A 22,024-nucleotide genomic window follows, 5' to 3' on the forward strand; every position below is an offset into this window, starting at 1 on the left:
CACAGAGATATTTTATAACAAAGAGGAAAATGTAAAAAGAAAAGAGGACCTATTTCAGGTTAATATATATATATATATACATATATTAGTATGCACTTAAATAGGGTGCTTCTATCAGTTTGTGCACTCAAAGGAACAAATGTGCTTACTTTATCCGCTCAAATGTGGCCCAGATATCAAGCATTCCCACGCTACATGAAATTTTTTCCCCTCATATTTTTTTGGAATGTGACTTTTTTATAGCACTATCAATCCCAATGGGCAAGCGTTTTATTCCCAGTTCATGACAGCACTCATTGTACAGGAAGCACTTCACACAGCATCACAAGTATGAAACTATAAACAAATTCTGCTGCTCCAACATTTATTTCTCGGTGTATTTTTACACTACTTTGATTGAGCATGCTAAATAAATAAGTACGCAGCATAAATTCCGGTTGAGTCGAGGAGCATTTGAAAAGTTGTTTTGGTTTGTTTTGTGAGAAATATACTACTTTGTGGAATAAACAAATACACAGCTGAAATGATGTGCTGCCTCATAAGATATTCAGTCTTTTGCATTAATTCATACATATTTTCTTCTTCTGTTGTTTTTTTATTATTTATTTTGGGGTTAAATTTAAATGAGACTATCTTAAAACATTGAATGAAAGGAAGAAAGGTATTACAGGTTGTTTTCTTTTGTCTTTTTATATGTAACCTTTCTGTTTCAGAATTGTAAGGTGAAGGCCAGCAGATTTACTTTCACAAGTGGAACATTACAGCTTTCTCTATGATGCTATCCTTCATATTGCAAGATACATTTAGTGGAAACTGCAGCCCAACTTAGAGTGTATCTAAAAAAACATTATATTTTTGTTGAAACATTAATATGATCGAGCGATGAAATAAAAGCAGATGTGTTGTTGGCTTGAAATTTTGTTTGCTCTATTTTTATCTTCACCCACAAATTCATCCATTTGAAAAAATAAGGATATTCCAAATTGCGGTTTTTGATTGAGACATTTAAAAGGATTAATCTTTAATCGTTTTTTTTTTCGCTGGAAAAAATAGTCATTTATTTATAGATGAGTGCTAAAACATGACTGTAATTTCATTGATAAAACAAACCGTGTGTAAATCAAAATGTATCTAGTTTGAGAAAAAAATTAGGACAACCTAGCCCCGTTCTGCCATGGTCCATGTTCAGCCTGTCTCACGTCACCCACAGCATCTCAATGAGATCAAGATTGAAATTCTGAATCAGCCCAGGACTTTCCGTGTCTTAATTCTCACCCAGATATATTCACTGATATGCTTAGGGTCACTATCCATGTTGATTTTTTGTGGACAGAATCACATTTTTCTCCAGAACCGTGTGACAAACAGCAGAATTCATGGTGGAGTCAAAGCATCCCAAAACCATCACCTTTTGACATTCATGCTTCACGGTTTTGAAAATGTTCTTTTCCTCAAATGCTTTAATTGGCTTTTCTCTGGTGTTGTACATAATACCATTTTGACCTTATCTGCCAAAAGAGATTTACTTCAGTAGTCCTGGTCTTTATCTGCATTATGTATGGGCCTTTAAGAGCAAAGGTTTCATCCTTGCGCATCTCCATAGGAGTAAAACCTATGCAGTGTTTTTCTGGTGTATCTCACACAGTTGCAAACTCTTCCTGTAGGTTCTGCGATAAAACTTTAGATATTTTCGGAGATCGGAGATCATCTAGTGATCTGTTTTCAAGGTGAACTTGTCTGAACAGAAAAACCTGCTTATGTCAGCATTTGTTTGGAATGTGTATACAATGTAGTCATTTAACAAATCCAAATTGCAATTTATCCATGTATTTCATACATCATTGAAAGATTTCAATAATTATGCATGCATTTATTAAACATTTATCTCGAATGTTTAATAATCACCTTTAGGGATATTTATTTAATCGCTTATGTTTTTGTTTTTTTTAATGTAACACTTTTTGACCATATACAAGTTATTCAATAACAGTGACATTGACTTCCACCATTTCACCACTAGATGTCACCAAATGCCCGTCAAATAGAACCATTGGTACCCTGTCCTGTCACGTTTTTAAATTGCATCTTACCGTACTTTAAATTTGTAATCATGTCACAAAACTTATAAAAAAATCTAACGATATGTTTTAAAAGAATATTTTTGCATTTCTAACCCTTCGCATTTAAAATATAAATAAAAAAATATGCCGCCTGTTGAACACACGGTCTAAAAATGTAAGAGTCTGATAGTAGCTCGTTGAGATGTATTTTCTTTACTTTAAATTTAGAAATCATTTTCATAGCTGTTCTCTGGATGTAATGTTTGACTCAGTCGCCAAAGAACGGAAAACGTGTCTTTAAAACAAGACGCGGAGGTTTTATGATCTAGTTTGGTGTAATAAAGTTGGATAAATGGAAGAAAGAGGGGAAATATAAGGCGTTAGAAAGGGATGCACGGGAGGATGGATGGAGCCAGGATGTGGCATGTGTGCATGACGTCGTTTCTCCATGTACCGTGCGCCATTTTGGAAGAGAAAAAAAAAATCACGGATAATTTCCGTGGTCTTGACAGATCTGGACCCGAGTCTTCTCACTGATTGTTGATGCTATCCGTTTCCCGGAGCGAGCGAGCCGCGTTGGGTTGATCGGGTATCGGAAGCTGCGTGCAACAAAAGCTGCTAAATGAAGCAATGGCGGGTAAGCTACTTTTGAAGGGAGGAAAAAGGATCCACCTTTCTCTCGGTGTGGCCTGAATCTGAACCAACGTTAGCGCTAGCGAGCTAAGTTGTCAAAACTGTGTCCCTGTCAGGTCATCTCATCACCAGTTGTAAAACTAAAAGAAGGAAATGGTCTAACCCAAACTAACGCCATCGTTCTTTTCACAGGAGTTACAGGAGGAAATGATTTCCAGTGGTGTTTCTCCCAAGTGAAAGGAGCCATAGATGAAGATGTTGCGGAAGGTATGTAGCTAGCGTTAGCTCGGCAGCTAAGCTAAAGCTGCTACTCGGATACCGCGGGGATGGCGCTCTGTGGGCTTGAAAGGAAAGTCTCGACACGTAGCCACAGATGCAAGCCTGGTTTATTTTAAAAGTCAGTTCTCCCGTTTTGTGTGACTGTGGTTGTGGGAACGCCCTTACCCTGTGAATTGCTGTTTTCGCTAACTAGCTGTAAGCTAGGTGGGAGCTAAATGTCAGTGTGCTGCTGGCGTGACATCATGGCTTGTTTTCATTCATACATGAAGAGTCGCTGTGCGTATTTGGCTGTCAGTCGCTGAAATATGGCCCGTCCTTCCCTTTTTCGGTGCATGTCTGCACTGCCTGTACCTGAAGCGTACTTCCTCATTGTCAGTAGAATGACATTTCAGGTATTCGCTAGCAGCGAGGCAACACTGTTACTCCCTCTGTATACATATTTAGTCATTCAAGGAAATGCTATTTTACAGGCTAAACAAATTTCTATTGGAGCCTTTTGGCATTGTATGAGTAATGGAACATTTTTAAACTAGAAATCATCATAATTGTCTTCTGCTTTTCTGAATTATTTCATTGATGTTGAAGTTGGCCTTTGATCTTGCTGCAGGGTTTCACCACGTTTTTGGGATCTGGCATTATTAAAAGAATATTAAGCTAGATGTTTTAGCAAAATTTGTGCATGTCATAAGACCTATTTGTCAAACCCAAATATTTTATCTGAAAGGGTAACAACTTTCAAGTGTTAAAATCATGTGCGTGTTAAAAATTAGTACTGCTACAGCAGCTTTAAAAGCTGAAATTCTGAAGTAATTTATGCTTCTCAATTTATACTGAAATTTGTTTAAGGTTGTGACCAAAAGTAAACAGCAATGTTTATTAAAAAAATTATTTATGATTGCCATATAACGTTAAGCAGTTAAACAAATGTCAAAATTACAGGCAAAATAAAACACATTCAGATTTGCTGCAATGAAAACACTTGTGGTTATTTACAATATTTGATCAACTTTCAGGATTTTTAATGGCGACGAAATGTTAGATAATTGGCTTGTAAATAGTCTTTTATTATTCAGCCTACAGGTGACATCTGTTGGTAGCGAATTATGTTTACACCATTGTAAAATGGTGGAAAAGCAATAAAAAAAAATCCTGCTTTATGTAAAAGATGCATTCTTGTTCAAATGAAACACTGTTGCATCCTAAAATAAAGTATTTCTAATTTTTGTTGGAATCTCTGGACCTCACACAGGCTGATTTATTTGTGCTGATGTGTCAAATCAGTTTGTTTTTTGTTAGTTTCGGGATACGCGGAAAGTGTTAACAGACGATTTGGTGGATTTATAAATTCTACTTGTATTGTACTTAATTATCATAAGACTAACTCTTTTAAAATAAGCTCAATATCATGTCACGTACAAAAATAGTAACTTATATTCAACAAGTAACAATTGCTATTTTGTGTATGTTACACACAATTATCTTTTGTTAATTTTCAAAACAACAATCTGCAATAGCAAATAAAATGTCCTTTTTATGGGACAGTGCGGCCATGACTAGCATATTCAAAAGTTAATCCCCTGGAGCACCAACAGTCGCTGCATACTTTGTAATAAATACATAAAACTAAAAGCTACTTAAATGTAAACCAGGAGTAGTCCACATTCCTTTAAAAAAAATGATGTTGCTGATCTTGGGTCAGTCTAGGTATGAAAGAAAATGCTTGAAAACTGACACTTTTCTAAATTTAGACAAACCAAAGTTTTATTGACCATAATCATAGATCAAGGTAATCCTTCACAGATTTGACAGAGTTAAAGTTTGCAGATTTTGAGGTAGAATAGATCAAGGGCAATCCAGATAATTAAAAACACTGTAAAATATTGAATCAGAAATCCAGTGTGCAACCTTTGAGTTCCAGATCCGTAGAGCTTATTTCTAACTTACTGCTTTGCTTATTGCTGTTGACATGCATAAAAAGGATATTTAGATACGTATCAATCAAGGTTTTCTAGCCAAAGCTGATTGCCTGTTGTGTTTATTTTCTGAGCTGCCAATCAGGTTATTTTTTCCCCTTTATATTTTAAAAGTAAAACATGTGCTGCAGGTTCTTTACTAAAGGTTTCAGTTTTAAAATGTAACAAAACCAGTTAAAGAATTGCTAAACTATTCCCATTTTATTTTAAATCAAAGTTAATGTTTCTTTGTTATTTTTATGTTTTTCCATATATTAAAATAAAGAAGTTAATCAAAGTAGTTGCCGTTGGTTGATTCTTTTTAGACTGAAAATTTTTATGGTTCTTAAGTTTTGATAAATAAATAAAACGTTCATGTCAATCAAGGAAAAAATGTCTAATTTGAATTCTGGCCAATATATTGGTGATGCTCCAGCAAGTATACTGGTCAACGTACAAATACACTGAAATACAGTCTATACTTATTAATGCTGCTGCAAAAATGTAGATGTTAGGCCAGCAAGTAGACAGCATAAACCAAAAGATATATATATTTTTTATCATCAGGTCAACACTTGCTGTCACCAAGAAATCTGTTGCTGTGTTCACATCAGTATTGTTCTTCCTCCTTAAGATGATACTATTGAAATGCTCCACAGAGCCGCATAGTGCTATAGCAACCTCACGCTCATTTTCACACCTCTTGATGACATTTGAAATCATTTTAGATTTATATAACTGTGGTTGTGAGAAGTCAGAAAAATTCTGGAGATCTTAAAATTAACTGCCATACAGATATTAAATTTTGTCAAAAAGGCAATGTTGGGTGAAGTGGCAGTCACCCAATATGCGTGTTTTTTTTTTTCAGCTGACATAATCTCAACTGTTGAGTTCAACTATTCTGGAGATTTACTTGCAACTGGAGACAAGGGAGGGCGAGTAGTGATATTTCAACATGAACAAGAGGTAAGATTTATTCAGTATAGTAAGGGATGGTTTGCCATGCCATCCCTCCTCCCTCCTCTGTTGCAGTGAAAGGATTTAAACCTGGTGACTCATGTTTTTTTTTGTGTGTGTGCTCTTATTTATTGTTCTCCTCAGTCTAAGAATCGTCCACACCTGCGTGGGGAGTACAACGTCTATAGCACTTTTCAGAGTCATGAGCCAGAATTTGACTATTTGAAAAGTTTAGAAATTGAGGAAAAAATTAATAAAATAAGATGGCTACCCCAACAAAATGCTGCTCACTTTCTACTTTCAACAAACGGTAAGAGGCCTTGACTTGGTTTTAGACTTCATGCTCACACATGATTTTCAAAACTGACGACGTCTTTAACTTCTGGCAGATAAAACTATCAAATTGTGGAAAATAAGCGAAAGAGATAAACGGGCAGAGGGTTACAACCTAAAAGATGAAGATGGGCGACTCAGAGATCCTTTTAGAATCACCTCTTTACGGGTATGTTCAACCACAGTTCAAACCTGCCTCATTTTTTTTTTGCTTTGATGAGTTCTAAAACTTTTAAAATCGATAACAAGTGATTGTTCTGCATTTTCTTTTAGGTACCTGTTCTGATGCCAATGGATCTCATGGTAGAAGCAAGCCCACGGAGGATCTTTGCAAATGCGCACACCTATCACATTAATTCCATTTCTGTAAATAGTGACCATGAAACTTACCTCTCTGCAGATGACCTAAGAATAAATCTATGGCACTTGGAAATCACAGACAGAAGTTTTAGTATCCTTTTCTTGATCATATATATCAGATATCAAACGCATGCCTCGTCGTTTGGCGTCTGTATCTTACTGAAAGAGAAGGCGGTTTGTTCCTTTAACACTGCTCTCCCAGATATAGTAGACATCAAGCCCGCCAATATGGAAGAACTGACAGAAGTAATCACAGCTGCTGAGTGCCATCCACACCAATGCAATGTATTTGTGTACAGCAGTAGCAAAGGCACCATCCGCCTGTGTGACATGCGAGCAGCGGCACTCTGCGATAGGCACTCAAAGTGTAAGTTTATGGCTCAATAGAGGATATTAGGATTACCGCACTTGCTGTTTGTAAATGTAGTTTTGGGAGCCATTCTCATTTTTCTTTTAATGTGTGTGTATGTGTATTTTTAGTCTTTGAGGAACCTGAGGATCCAAGCAGCCGATCCTTTTTCTCAGAGATCATCTCCTCCATCTCAGACGTGAAGTTCAGTCACAGCGGACGCTATATGATGACACGTGACTACCTCTCCGTCAAGGTTTGGGACCTCAACATGGAGAACAGACCAGTGGAGACGTATCAGGTGCATAGATCTACTTCTGCAGGGGTTTAAAACAACTATTTTAGGTGCATCTCTCTGCACTTAGTACAAATATATCAAATGTAAATCCAATAAGACTATTATGACTTATATCTATCATTTCAACAACATTGAGTAAGTAACAGTAAATAACCGCCAAATTTAGAGTAATTTTTATGTTTTATATTTATTCGGATTTTTTTTTTTAAGAGAAATATATTTGATGACAGCTCCATTGACATACAGATAATCAAAATAACATTAAGCTAGAAAAGTCTTGAAGAAATCCTGGTGTGTACAGGGACAGCTATGTTATCCCTAAAATGTATTAACTTTGGGATTTTCAGGCCCACTGGGAATCTAGAGTAATAGCACTCCAAAATAAATATCAGACATGCTAACACTAGCATGTTCCTGTCAATATCTAACACAATGTTTCACTAAAATGCTCATTAGCTAAAATGCTAGTGTAAGCTAACAAGTTATTAATAGTATGTTGGCTTATGTTAGCTAACCCTGTCTGTTGTGCTAAAAGCAGTATACGCTGTCTTTGGCTAATATGCTAACAAGTGCTTGTTAGCCACTTTCAGCTCTGCTCATTGAATTTATATGCTGTCTTGAGCTACAATACATCAAAATGTTGCCTAACATAAGTTGTACTTACTATGAAAGTCATGCGTGTATGCTATATTTCGCTACAATAACATTAGCATACAATGGAACACTATCAGGTGCCATTGGTGCCCAAGTCCAATCTTTGAGAGCGAACATTCTGCAACTTTTGGATGCACACTTAAATCAAATGCCTTAATTCCCTCATCAGATTCAGGTGTGTTCAACAGATGCATCTGAAAGCTGCAGGATAAGTAGCTCTTGAGTTCTGGGCTCAATTATTCCTGCTTGACAACATGCAATTCACTGCTCTCCATTTATTGCTTTTGCAGACAATGATTGTTTAAAAATAACGTAGGCTATAAATTTATAATAAGTTTTGTGTCACTACTTTAAGATTTTAAAAGCAATTGTATTTTTTAAGTCAAGTATTCATGTTTATTAAAATGTTTTGTTTCAGGTCCATGAATACCTTCGCAGTAAGCTCTGCTCCTTGTATGAAAACGACTGCATCTTTGACAAGTTTGAGTGCTGCTGGAATGGCAGTGACAGGTAAACAAACATCCTCCCTATTGCAAGCAGTTATTGTTCCCCTGCTGCCGCTTTAGATCTTTCAGCATCATCGATCCACGAGTCGCTTTGTTTTTTTTTTTTCTCCTTTTGTTTTATGGCAAGACAATCAATGCAGGTAATCCGTTTTTACTTCCTCCACCAGTGCCATCATGACCGGCTCCTACAACAACTTCTTCCGAATGTTTGACCGCAACACCAGGCGGGACATTACACTGGAGGCGTCCCGGGAGAGCAGCAAACCACGGGCTACGCTCAAACCCCGCAAAGTGTCCACCGGCGGCAAGAGGAAGAAGGACGAGATCAGCGTGGACAGCCTGGACTTCAACAAGAAGATCCTCCACACTGCCTGGCACCCCAAAGATAACGTGATAGCTGTGGCAGCCACCAACAACTTGTACATTTTCCAGGACAAAATCAACTAAAAACAAAAAAAAAATATTTGGGGCTCCAGAGGATAGGGCTTTTACCATACCTGTGTAGTTAAGCCTACTACTTGTCTATCTGTATAAGAAGAAACAGCCTTGTTGTTCCTCCTGGTGAAGAAATTGAAAGCACGTGTCTACTTTTTTTTGCCACAGGAGGTTGATCCATAGGCCTGTTTTATTTTCGAGTCTGAGCTTAGGTTGTTCTTTGCCTTTGGCACCAGGGCAATCAGCACGCCCCTCCCCTGACCCAGAAAGCCCAATTCGGGTCTAATTGATGGAATGGCACTTCCTAGAGGTCAAACCCTTGAACATTGCTATTTGTGTTGACATTTTAAGCCTTCATTTCACAATTTAACGACAGAACTCTCGGAAGTCCTTAAAATGACGTCTTGTCAAGGTTGTATTCATCTTTCAGAAATTTTTGGGCCCTGAGAAGCACGGGTGAATAGGCCAGTAGGCCTAACTGTAACATTCCCCCATTGGTCTTGTATTCAGGCCAAATTACTGCTGGAAAAAGGCCCATGAATTTGAAAAGTGGACTTGTTTCATTTCCTCCCTTCCCCTACCCCGTTCTCTTCTTTTTATCCCCCAGTCAATACAGCAACATAAAATTCACTGACTGTATCTACTCAAGTACACCTTGTCATCGACATAATAAAAGAAACTAAAACTACAGATGTGTTTTTAAATTTAGAAGTAAGGTATTAAAACATGTTTATTGCTTTGCATGTTTTTATGTTGTAGAGAGGTGGAGAAATGTCCAGTCACGCCACTGTTTTTTTCTTCTTTCTTTTTTTTTTCGAGCAGATCTACGGCAAACTTGTCGAGGAAAAACTATTTGGGGCAATCGGTTTGGAAATTACTGTCGGAAAATGTCTGCGTGAAGATATTAAAGTCCTACTTTTTGACACTGTTTTAGGATGCAGACTGGAAACTGAACGGCACAAAATAGAGTCCAGGACAAAGGGAATCTGCAGCCTTAATACCTACTTCAACCAGTGACAGCTACAGCTACAAGTTGCGTCCCCGAGCGTTATACGAACCTCATGTGCATTATTTGTAAATCCTATTTTATAGAGTTTTGTCCTCATACACTGCTGCTACACGTGGCTGTCTATGAAAAAACATAAAGGAGGAAAATTGCACACCATACATACGGTTTATGTGATAGAGTGCCTCCGAATCTTGTAATAAGTAGGAAACAAAGACAGGCCTCATACATGTGCCCTTTTTTTTTTTTTTCCTTTTTTTTTCCATTTGATTAGGGATGCCACCCAGATCTGAACCACATACTGCAAATGTGGATCTTTGTAGTTGTGAATGCAGACATGAAGGTTGACTACGCAAAAAGTATACCGATGACGTTACAAACACATAATAATGCATTGTCTTTGTCCATTGATTCCTAACATGGTGGCAATGTATTCACTTGTTTATTATTTTGACCAAAGTTCAATAAAATTTTAATTGTGTTCATCTGCATGTTTTCCGTTCCTTTTTATTATGCGTGGTAAAGGGTTGTTTTGGAAGTCCATCAGGCACATTAATGTTTAATACAAACCTCCACACTATGGGGGTCCAAACGTTGCACAATTCAATGGATCCCAACACTTGCATTTAAAAGCAAATGTAGCATTAAATATTTAAGAAATGAAATATTGATAAAAATATAGCTGCATTTTACTTTCCAAAAAACATTATCAGTAATTATTTTAACTAGTTCTGAACCATTAAGAGTCAGTGACGTGGGTCACTACCGCTCATTGGAGAAGAGTTTTGTATCCAAGCATATGTGGGAAAGTTTAGTGGTAGGAAAAAGTGATAGAAAAATAACTGCAGCTTTTAGAGAATTGCGAATCAAAGCCTATTAAGGAATTTGGAGATTTACAATTCGCTAACTTCACCTGGAGTCAGGGATTGAAGAAACTTCATACACAGACACATCTAGAACTTGGACTAAAACGGTCACATTTCCTGTGTGAATGAAAACCTGAAGTATTATTTCACAGTGCACTGCAAAACAAAATATCAAACAGATATGGTTTTGTCATATAACTTGTGTAACATTTAATGATCTATATGTTAGATTACTGTATTTGGAATAACAAATATACTTGCTGATTTATTTATCAAATGTCCTTCCAATTTCCTTAAAATTCTAACATATTTTATTATTACACTTAGCAGTTTCTGATCAACACTAAGCTAACAATTTTCCTATTATTGTTTTTATCACAAGGCTGATCTAAAAAGAACAGCAAATTCAGAACATCATAATAAATTAAATCTGATTTTAATTAAATCAAAAAAAGTGATTTACATATATATTATATATATATTTGTCCCATAGCATGCATGTGTAAGGAGCAGTAAGCAGCAAAACGATAATCTCAGTTAACAGTGAACACATCATGGACAGGGAGATTGGTTGTGGTGCATTCAACAACACAGCAGTGGGAGATTCTCGGCTCTTCATGCTGGCGTGGGGCAATCAGTCAGAATCACAGGTCACATGGCACAGGTCCCAATTTAAGGCATGACAAGCTGGTTGTAACGAGGTGTCCCTACACGCATCAGCAGCTTGCTCAGTAGGTGTTGTGAGAAGTTAGGCGCTTCCCAATAAATATCCTGAAAACAAAGAAACATTTTTATGTTAAAGTAGTCCTTAAGTTCAAATATTACAGGTGCATCTAAAAAAATAGAATATATTCAAAAAGTTGATTTATTTCAATATGTCAAAAAAGTGAAACTGATATAGATTCAATATAATGTTAATTTAGGCAATTATTTCTGTCCATTTTGATGTTTATGGCTTACAGTTCATAAAACGCCAAAATGGAATAATAAAAAAAAAGGTTTTCAGCGAAGAGACAAAAAATATGTATTTTCCAAAACAGAAATGTTAACCCCACATGGCCATAAACTGCACAGTACAGTGCATGCACTCAGTACTTGAACCGGGGAGATTTCACAACCTTTTGAAGGAAGCCATTACCACTCTGGCTTTTGCACCAATTCCTACTGGACTTTTTCCTTCCACTCAACTTCCTAATAAAATGTTTGGATGTAGTACTTTTAAAAATGACCTTTTATGGCTTACTCTTCTTGTTGGATGTGTAAGTAACTGCTGGACAACTATCAAGACAGCAGTCTTTTCATGATTGTGTAGGCCATGCACACAATCATGTTCATAACATCGAATTTAACAGAAATATTTGAAATACACTACGCCGTGTCTAATAAATTTATAGGATATATGAGCTGAGCTTTTTTAATTCCATTTGTGAAATTTATTAACGTAGCAGTAATATTCAAATTTATTGAGATACACCTGTGTGCTGCGTAAAAATTAATGAGACTCCACGACATTCCCAGAGTCGGAATATAAATCCTACCGCTTACCCCAAGCCAAGAGCGAGAATGTGAGAAATGATTAACGAGGGAAGGAATATCTTCAGAAAGTCAGCGGAGAGGATGCCGCCCTTCTTCATGACACTGGTGTTCCGTATGCTGAGCGAGGTCGAGTGCTTGGGGTACTTCAGCAGGAACTCCCTGCAGAGCAGCACATTAATATTTCAGTCTATTGCATAGATTAAAGATCAGCTATTTCTGGTTTAATGTCATGCGAACGCCCGTGCTCACACAGATACCACCGTGAAGTCAGCAAATCACAAATATGACAGTATGAGGAAAATATAAGCAATCTAATTCAGGTTAGGTTAGAGCCCTGAGTGTTTGTAGTTAAAACTACACTAGAACTATGACAGCCTTGACTAAAGTGACTTCATTTAAAACTGAAAAGTAGCGATTACTCTAGCTGCTAATATAGTGTTTATTACAGTTATGGCAATGTTTTTCATGGCATCTGTTTATTGCTATTGCTCAGTCACCTTCCCTTGGAATCTCAAAGGGTTTTGAATAGTAGGAATAGTGTGACAGTAGATGTAAGTGTTTTTGAAACTTTTAAAACCTCTGTATATCTTGATAACAGCAACCAGTCTACGCACCTCAGTGAACGGCAGTGCCCTCGTCAGTGTTTTTCAACCCTGCTCCTCAAGGCACACCGTCCCTATGTTTAAATGTTTACCTGCTTCAACACACCTGATTTCAATTGATGGCCGATTGCCAGGCTTTTGTTGAATGAGGCATGTTAAAGCAGAGCAGTGTGCCCTGAGGGCAAGGATTGGGAAACACTGCCCTAAACGTTCGAACTTTTGTGTTTAAAAAAACAAAAAAAAGAGGTCTTTACTTTGGCGGACTGTTCTCCGGCCGACTGGACCAGTCCCATATCCAGTCAGCATTTTTCTTCATCAGTCTCTCCACTTCACGTCTTCTCTCTTGAAAGTCTTCGTCTGACTGGAAAAATAGACAGCAATGAAAACCGTCTGTGTTTTAAAATGTTACATGAGCAAGAGATGATTTTCAGGGTGTACAATGGCTATGAAGTCCAAGATTAGCGTTAGTAATATTAAGACTGATTCACTTGCACAAACTAAGCCTGAACGCAGAAATGAGGACCTCCCTATACAGGAATGCTGGAGTTATTAGGACATATTTTCTTGTTCCTGCTTTGACATGTCAAACATAGTTCTGCTACAGTCTTGTAAATGTATACCACGTTATAGTACACTGCTTGAACATTTTGTTACATTATAACCACAGGAATTGTTTTTATTATAGACCATTATATGAGAATGGAAAGAGTATGGAACAACTGTAAATGTTAACATGGTCATCCACTTACACCGACAGGCTGAGCAAGAAGTGCATTAATCAGAGGGACAGCCAAGAGGCTTATGGTAACTCTGGAAGATTTGCACACATTCAAAGCAGGGAGAATATATTGATGACTGTTAGTGATCCACACCACAAATCTGACTTTTATTTTAAAAAAAGAACAACGAGTCTGCATTTGCAGAGAGAAAACCATTAGAAGAGTTGTTTAAACTTCACCACCAGCCATGTAAGGGACACAACAAACACGTGGAAAAAGGAGTTCTGGTCAGATGAGACCAAATTTAAAGTTGTTAGCCTACAAGCAAAATGATGTGCACTGTGGAAAACTAACTCAACAACCTCCCTTGAACACACCATCGCCAAGTGAAGCATGGTAGAGGCAACATCAGCTGTGGTGATATGGAAAGCTGGATGGAGTTAAATACAGGGAAGGCGTGGAAGTTAAAGGCTTTAAAAGACATGAAACTGGAGTAGCTGTGTCCGATGCTATCTGACTTAGGTTGAGCTATTTTGTAAACACAAATGGGCAAAAATCCCAGGCTGTAAACTTGCAAAGCCAACAGTCACATTCCACAGAAGACTTCCAATTGCAATTGCAGCACAAGGTGGTTCTAAAAACAATTTTTCAGTTGAATGTGGAAAAAAAGATCAGGGAACATTGATACATTTTTGAGGAAATGTACAAAAACTAAGTAGTTTCAACATATTCTACCTGAGAGCTGTTTCCCTCTGAGCCTCTCCACAGAAGAAGGGGAGTCTGAGATCTGAGTGGGCTGTTGCGGAGAAGAAAATACATAACAGAGATGTGAACACACCCGCAACGACAGCTTCTTGGGTAATAGGTGTTGCACAACCAACGTTGAAAGAGCAACACTGACTCTTCTTCCTCATTTTTATTTTTGCAGACCAACCTGTTGCACTGGGAACTTCCTTTGGAGCTGCTCCTGCCTGACTCGTGTTGCGCTTCAAGGAGCATTTTCTCCACGTCCCCCTCCTGACTGGACGTGGGAATGTGCTCCTGACTTCCTCGATGACTGGTACCTTGGGAGCCAGTTCCACTGAAATGCAGCTCTACCCAGGAACCTTAGGATAAACAGTGTCTACACATGAATACTCTTTTTTTATTATCTTTTTTTTTTTTTACAGGCGTATTGGTAACAACTGCCACGAAGGGTAAAGGGCACAGCAGAACAACAAACAGTTCACACGATGAGGGGGGGGGGGGGCGGAAACTATCAAATATAGAGACAGCAACGCGTTTCTAATGTTTTATATATCATTAGATTTAAATACTTTACCTTGCAAACTCTCGTCAGATGAAGCGTCCTTTTGAAGCGACATTTGCGCTGTGCCTGTGCCGTGTGACGAATTTTAATCGGAAACGTAGCTTTAAAGGCCTGAATGTAGGTGAAACGGTGGCGAAATGTCCCTAACCAGCTGGAGGCTCAACTAGCACAATAACAGTGACGCAATATTTTGTTTATCCGAACTGGGATTGGAACCAAAAAGGAGGGCACGTATAAAACGCACACCAAGTTCCAGTATGACATCAGAGACAGTGCGCATGCGCAGGGTCACATCTACGTCTTCTGAATACCCTTTCAGTTAAGTTTAAAGCATCATGGATGCATATTAAAATCTTTTAAATTATCACTGTAGCAATATAGAAAAAAAAAACTTAGCTCATGTCAGGTTTATTTCTTTGTGCAGGTTTGTTGAAATATTGCAGTTCCACTCAGCCGTCTGTAGATGGCAGCAATGACTCATCACTGTCGTTCTTCAGCGTTGTCGCTGCACTGGCACTTTCCAAGCTGTGTCACAACATGTTGTTTGAGGTCAAGTATTGATAAACACTTGAGAGGGGGGCGATGAAGGGGGATGTAAAGGTTCAACAATTGTTTTAGCAAAGTTACTTGTTAATTAAATATTAATTAATATAGGTTATGTTCTTTAATGTCTTTGTTATTGTCTTAACATTTACAGGGGCTGTAAATAAGACTGGAAAAAACTACGTTTTAGGTGCAGAGCTGCTAGAAGAACCCCCCAAAATACTGCAGAAGCAGATGCCATTTGTCAACAGCAGTTTTACGCAGCGCTGACTCAGAATACTAATGCACATTTACTTGCATCATTTTCTTAAGGCTTTAAAATGATTTGCTACTTTGTGTTGTTTGAACATATGATTTCTCAATGTAATACTTTGAAGTTTGTTGTAACATAACAACTTATGGGAAAAAAGGGGTATGCATACTTTTGCCCAGCAATTGGCAAATCAGTTAAGTTTTAACTGTGACAGACCTATTGATCAAAGTGAATTAAAGTTTTCAGACACACAATGAAAAACATTACCTGTCATACCTTTGTTGAAGAACTGCACGAGTCTATGCTCCAATGTGAAAAGGTAAAATGCAGATTCATTGTTCATTAGTTCTTCATCAGGCAAGCCCAATTTTGAATCTGGCAAATGTAATTATTTTAGCTCCCATGCAGATAAGCGTGACTGATTATCCTGAAAAAAAAATGTAATTATTTCTACAATAGAGAGAGCTTCTTATTATTCTGAGATGTGAGTTCCTTTTCCACACAGGAATACATTTATTTAGGCAGAGAGAAGTGTTAAGACTATTTTAAATTAATTTTGTAAATGCAACAAAAATAAAAGGTTGGGATCAACATCATAAAGGACATTTTGACTTTTGCGAGCTATTTTGAGCAATGTAAGTATTGATATTATTTTTGAATAAGACAATTGAAGTGAAAAGAAGTCATTCTTCCTGTGACTGAATGGTGAAGACAAATAAAATGAGGAGTAAATGGTAGAAATGAAGGAAAACCACTTTTTGTTTTGTATCACTACGACTCAGAATGTAATAATTTAAAAAAAGTAATGTATTTATTTTTCCTTTGGATGTTTTCAGCAGAACCTTAATTTAAGGCAAGCCATTTTTATCATTTAATTACCAAAGTACCTGAAAGATTTAGACAGCTGTATAATTCAAAGTCTGTTAAATACCAATTATTTGAGATATGGTCACTTTACCCTAAACTTTACCTACCATAATAACCTGAAATAATTTCATTGCTTTATTTCCAGCTTCAAGAGAAACATATTGGATGATTAATGCAAAGAAACAACAAAGAAAATCATAGAAAGATGCAGTATGTAGCCTTATAGTCAATCAAATTCATAATTAAAATATTATGTTATCAAAAAGTCTGAACCTTGTTTAGAAATGTCTCTCTCAGTCTTTGCAATGTTTTTATTTTATGGGCTAATAGAACATTGAATATTAATGCCAACTGATTTGCATGTTGCAGTTATTATGATACATCTTTACATCACTCAATAAAATGTCATTAGGTATGATTCAATACCAGCTTGGTAGGTTTACTTTGTTCTCTGAAAGTCTTTTAAGATGAAATAAAGTAAAGTTGACACCTTTACCGAAGCTGTCAGAGCTTGTTTAACCGTCTCTGTATTCAGCTAAGTCTTTGTGTGTCTAGCTGTGCTGTAGATGACAGCTCATCAATAGATTTTTTTTTCAACAGTTGACTGGTGAGAATAGATGAAGTTCACTTAGAAGTAAATAGAAATTGATATTTATGTTGTCTATATATGTCGGATGCTGCCATTGCCCAAGGGCATGTGCATATATGAGAGGATGTTGTGAGCAAAACACCAGGAGAAAACAGAGTGGAAATGATAATATTAGCAGGACAGATATAATAAGATAGCAAATTTGTCAATAAATTTGCACCAGGTAAATACTTTTTAAGATCATGGACTATACTAATATGTTAGTTATACTTTTCAGTTTAACTTCCAGATTTGGTTAGATTTTGTATAGCCCATGCTTAATCATAGTCTGTTGACTACATGTTTAGTCAGTGAATATTTTAGTAAAGTATCTACTGGTTAAAACTGTGCTAGCATTGCACATATCAAGTTTTATTTTAATTTCAAGGAGTTGAAGTTGTGAGTTTTGCTGTGGATGAAGGCAGTCTTACCCTCACATCCACCACCATGTAGATCATCACCTTTCAGAAAACTTGCTCCATTTTCTCCTTGCTCTTGAGTCATTGAAATGTGTTATGGCTCGTAGCGTCACAGTAGAATACATTTGCAGCTGGCCAGGGGGTAATTTGATTTCTCCTACATATAAAATGGACACCTTCCTGTGCTTATTCCATTTTTATGCTAAGTAACTAACAAAGAGTAGTCAGCTTGTTTAATTTTCTCAAATAACTCCTGCATGCATTATGCAGTTTTACCTTATTTAATCAGCTTTTTCCTACTGAAATTAATGGTCATTTGTAGTAGGTAGAACTCTCCTGCAGCTTCATAACATAGGAGTTTTGTTCATTTTTTTTCTCCGAAGAGTTTTTGCGGCGCTAGTGGCTCGTATTTTTTTGCGACAGTAGGCAGACAGGAAAGAGGGCGAGGAGGGGGGGGAGGACATGCGGCAAAGGTCGCCGGGACCGGGAGTCGTCCGCGTCGAGGACTTAGGCCTCCAAACGTGGGGCGTGCTAACCCCCTGCGCCACCACAGCATGCCCCTTTGTTCATTATTTTGTTTATACAACACGAGGAGGGGATTATGTGGAACTAAGGTTTATTTAAACACATCACCTCTAATTTCGTCATTCTTTTCCAAATAAGCATTTTGGGCAGAAAGAGAAGAAGCCATAGCAGTATGAGAACAGAACTATCCTTTTTAAATCTATGAAACAAACTAAAACAAGACTGAAAACCTTTAACTTAGCATATTACAGGCTTGTTAAAATGCTGAGATGTTTGATTTCTTATTCCAAGCTCTATGCCTTCCACATATTCTAGCTCTTTTAATTCCCAGTGAGGTCCTCTGGTCCCCGAGGTGTTCTTCTGGAGATCAAGAGTGGCCCCCAGTCAAAGCAGACAAGAAACATTTGGTTGTGGAGTCCTTGAAGATTTAATCAGATTCAGAAAAATCTCACTGATCCCTGCAGCGAAACTGTTTCGTAAGAACTGCTCAAGATTGTGGAAATATTCAAATTATGCAGAGGTACACTGTCTCCACTGGGCCTGTTAGGAGTTATTGTCAATCAGAAGATGACCTAAGGCGAATTAAGATTTCTTTGTGAATTAACAGAGGCCAAGTGCATGGTAAATGAAAAATGTTAAAAAAAATAAGTAAATATGCAAATCATGTATTTTTTGGGGGGCCAGGAGTGTGGATGCGGAGATAGCCAAATCTATATTTTAGAAGTCATACTACGATGTCTATTTCTAAAAAAAAAAAAAAAAAAAACTAAACAAAAAAAACAACTCCAGTTTCACAGGTGTCTTACTTCAAACACAATTAAAAACTGGGTTAATTGTTAATTTTATATGCAGAAGTAAACCCTCGGGAATGGAAAGGAAATATGAAACATTACAGGGTCTTCCTGCCGCTTGCAGTCCTCCGAGTCAAATTATATTATCTTCTGTCTTTATCATGGAGGAGATCTAATATACCCCAGTGTGTCTGGTGCATTCTGATTAATAAATAATAGATGACTTACCATTAAATTAAAAACAGCCTATTCATCTCATGCTTTTATTTAAACTTGTTAGGGCTTCTAGACAACTCTTGTTTATCTGATGTCTCTCTAACTACTTCTTTGAGAGTGTGGCAAACAGAAAAGGCGTATGGGTGATTTCTTCAACACAAATGTTTGGTTTATTCTGTCAGGACAGAGATTTGGCATTTTAAATCAAACATTGGCTAAAAAAATCATGATCCAGTTTGTAGAGGCTAGAAGGAGTGTCTTCATTCCACACTGATTACAATTTTGAACCCTCACTGACTTCTTCCACAATATGAAGATAGAACAACAACAAAAAAATCTGCTCATTAATGCAGTGGGCTGTGGTAATGAAATTACTACAGGCAAACTTCACTATCCAAATTGGCAGTCCAAGTCAGCTCTTGCATTCATGCACCAGAGGAATCCTCAGAATGGGCTAATCATCCAATCACAGGTGGGGTCTAACAAGTGTGAGGGCATGTCCGATTGCACAGAGGAAGTAGATTATGGTGTTGTTTGTAAATCACAGAAGACTATGAACACCGAAAATGTGGACAACTGATTACTGTAGAGAAATTTACTGTCATAACTAAAATGGTTTTCACATTTGAGGTCGCAAACATTTGATCAGTCTATTTTAATACAAACACAATATCTCATTCAGGATTTAACACACGAATTACCATCTAAACAATGACTAGTAGAAAAAGAAATGTCCTGTATGTTATTTTCTTTGTTGATTTGCTCAGGATGCCCATCAGCTGTCGTTTTGACTATGGCTACTCTTCCTATGGTCAACATAATAAAAACACATTTAATAAGAGTTTCATCCAAATGGGATTGCAAGGATATTTTGAAGGAATTTGAAGAAAAGTGTATAGGTCAGCGTTTCCCAATTCCGGTCCTCAGGCCTCCCTGCCCTGCATGTTTTAGGTGTTTCCCTTCTGCTACACACCTGGATTGAATATATGGGTGATCAACAGGTTTCTGCAGCACTTGATGGTCATGCAATCATTTGAATCAGCTGCTCTGGAATAGAGGCACATCTAAAACATGCAGAGCAGGGAGGCCTGAGGACCGGAATTGGGAAACGCTGATCTAGGTGAAAGGCCAAATTTGATCAATTTTTTTATACTAATTCAACCTTTTTGAGCTAAATTAACCTAATCTGTATTGGATTGTATTTGACCCATTATTAGCAAAATAATACAAAGTAGGTTGTTTCTTAGAGTGCAAAAAGTTTTTAAAAAATACAGATTGAGTAGAAAAGTATTATGAAAGGGAGAGGACTGCCAGGGAAACAGTGTGAAAGCTGTGGGAACTCCAAATGTGATTAAGTGTTTAAGATAGTTTTACAAGTTGAGCCATCATGGGCATAAATCGTGATGGTCTGCGGTCTTCGCAGAAGGAAATTAATCATTGTCTCAGCAAACAGTGAAAGTGGACTCATGTACTTTAGCTATTCCAACAATAGTGTTTGTAAATATAAGTCACATAAATTACTGTAATTTGACATGAGACAAAAATACAGCCTAAAAACATGCAGGGCTTGAAATAATGCCAGCATTATTGCGGTTTGAACCAAACCAACTGAGCGTGTCGGTAAGATTACAAATGTTTCATTAATCTTTTTGGGGAAGACAGTAATGTTCATTTTGGTATTTTAATCTCCCAATTGCTTGATGTTGAGGCACTTCAAATTGTAATTTATGCAATGCAGCTGCTCAAGCAGTGCAGCAGACTCCAAGAGAATAGTCATTTTAATTAAAGGAGGCATTCAGAAACTAATCATAGCAGTTTATTTATTTTTTATTTTTTCCAAACACACTGACATGCAATGAGCCAGAACCAAACGATATATATTTCCCTTGAATTCTTCGTAATACTAAATATTTAATATTGTTAATACTCAAGATTCTCATAAGCAGATATTTATTTTAATTTGTTCCAAAACAAACCAAATGTCAACTTTTTCTCTGCATGAGTACCTTCAGATCTATTCATGCTGCTGTAGAAATACATTCATGTTGCATGATTAGGCTTCACCACAAAACCTAAAAATACTATTTTCTCACAATGGAATTTTATGGAAATTCTATTATGTTGTATTTTAAGCCTTTGAGAAATGGCTTAGCCACGGGAATCTTACAATACCAGAATCCCAGAAAGGAAGTCCTGGGAACCTCTCAGTTATTTGTAGTAAAAAAAAATAAAATAAAATACATGACCGTAGAAAATGTTTTGTAAGTTATAAACAAATGATTGACTATTAAAAAGATCAATCTGAACCTAAAAACTACCTAAGTGAATAAAGCACAAACAATGAGAACTTTCAGCATGAAAAGTGCGCAAAAATGGACAAGAGACAAGGAACACTGATAACACTCAAAGAACAAAAAAAAATACTGATAAGCTGCTGGATATTAACCCCATAGCGTAATTTGCAGAAGACACTTATATTTCTATCCGTGCATGAGTTCTGTTTGACTCCAGGGGAGGATTTAATGATATCCTGATATGAGGGGCTATAATTCATGATAAACTGTGTTCAATACTGTCGTGTTACTCGTCCCTCCCAGGGATAATTTTCTGTTCGTATAATTGTCTTGTTCTAGGGCTTGTTATGAGGGAGTGAGCTCGTTGGTGGGGTGGAGATAACATCCTCCTCTGTACAGATTGCTTTAGGGGGTGAAGAGGGGGCACAATTGTTTGTACAGCCATTAGAAGACATGTACGACAGTTTTCAGAAAATTTACAATATTGCTTGTTTTCTCGGTCTCACAGTGAAACACGCTCAGTTGCCTGGCTGCCACAATCATTGCATATCATGCAGCAGATAATTGGTGCTAATGATTTTTCTTTTTCTGCTTCTTTGACAAAGCCTAATTATAAAAGCAGAGTCACAACTAA

General features: G+C 37.2%; 2 protein-coding genes across 2 annotated transcripts; one reads left to right on the forward strand and one right to left on the reverse strand.

Moving 5' to 3' along the window:
• Positions 1-2,516: 2,516 nt before the first annotated feature.
• LOC114137729 (protein phosphatase 2, regulatory subunit B, delta) lies at positions 2,517-10,311 on the forward strand. Its single transcript, XM_028006520.1, has 10 exons — positions 2,517-2,697; positions 2,886-2,960; positions 5,793-5,890; positions 6,026-6,191; positions 6,271-6,383; positions 6,488-6,665; positions 6,777-6,941; positions 7,055-7,224; positions 8,294-8,385; positions 8,549-10,311. Exons 1-10 carry the CDS (start codon positions 2,691-2,693, stop codon positions 8,826-8,828), a joined length of 1,344 nt encoding a protein of 447 aa, XP_027862321.1. The 5' UTR covers positions 2,517-2,690; the 3' UTR covers positions 8,829-10,311.
• A 796-nt stretch (positions 10,312-11,107) lies between these two features.
• Positions 11,108-15,099, reverse strand: bnip4 (BCL2 interacting protein 4). Its single transcript, XM_028006521.1, has 6 exons — positions 14,867-15,099; positions 14,480-14,651; positions 14,281-14,341; positions 13,081-13,187; positions 12,234-12,383; positions 11,108-11,459 (listed from the first exon to the last, which is right to left on the reverse strand). The coding sequence occupies exons 1-6, from the start codon at positions 14,907-14,909 to the stop codon at positions 11,417-11,419; spliced, it is 576 nt and encodes a 191-aa protein (XP_027862322.1). The 5' UTR covers positions 14,910-15,099; the 3' UTR covers positions 11,108-11,416.
• Between the last annotated feature and the right edge of the window lie 6,925 nt (positions 15,100-22,024).

Source organism: Xiphophorus couchianus, chromosome 22 (assembly GCF_001444195.1).
Source record: "Xiphophorus couchianus chromosome 22, X_couchianus-1.0, whole genome shotgun sequence".
Classification (NCBI taxonomy): Eukaryota; Metazoa; Chordata; class Actinopteri; order Cyprinodontiformes; family Poeciliidae; genus Xiphophorus; species Xiphophorus couchianus.

Excerpts from the sequence above, each read along its gene's own strand:
- bnip4 (XM_028006521.1), bottom strand. The coding sequence starts at position 14,909 with ATGTCGCTTCAAAAGGACGCTTCATCTGACGAGAGTTTGCAAG. Across the intron at positions 14,342-14,479 it reads GGAAGTTCCCAGTGCAACAG|CCCACTCAGATCTCAGACTC; the intron begins GTTGGTCTGCAA and ends TCTCCGCAACAG. Across the intron at positions 13,188-14,280 it reads CAGAGGGAAACAGCTCTCAG|TCAGACGAAGACTTTCAAGA; the intron begins GTAGAATATGTT and ends CTATTTTTCCAG.
- LOC114137729 (XM_028006520.1), top strand. Across the intron at positions 2,961-5,792 it reads AGATGAAGATGTTGCGGAAG|CTGACATAATCTCAACTGTT; the intron begins GTATGTAGCTAG and ends TTTTTTTTTCAG. Across the intron at positions 6,666-6,776 it reads AATCACAGACAGAAGTTTTA|ATATAGTAGACATCAAGCCC; the intron begins GTATCCTTTTCT and ends CTGCTCTCCCAG.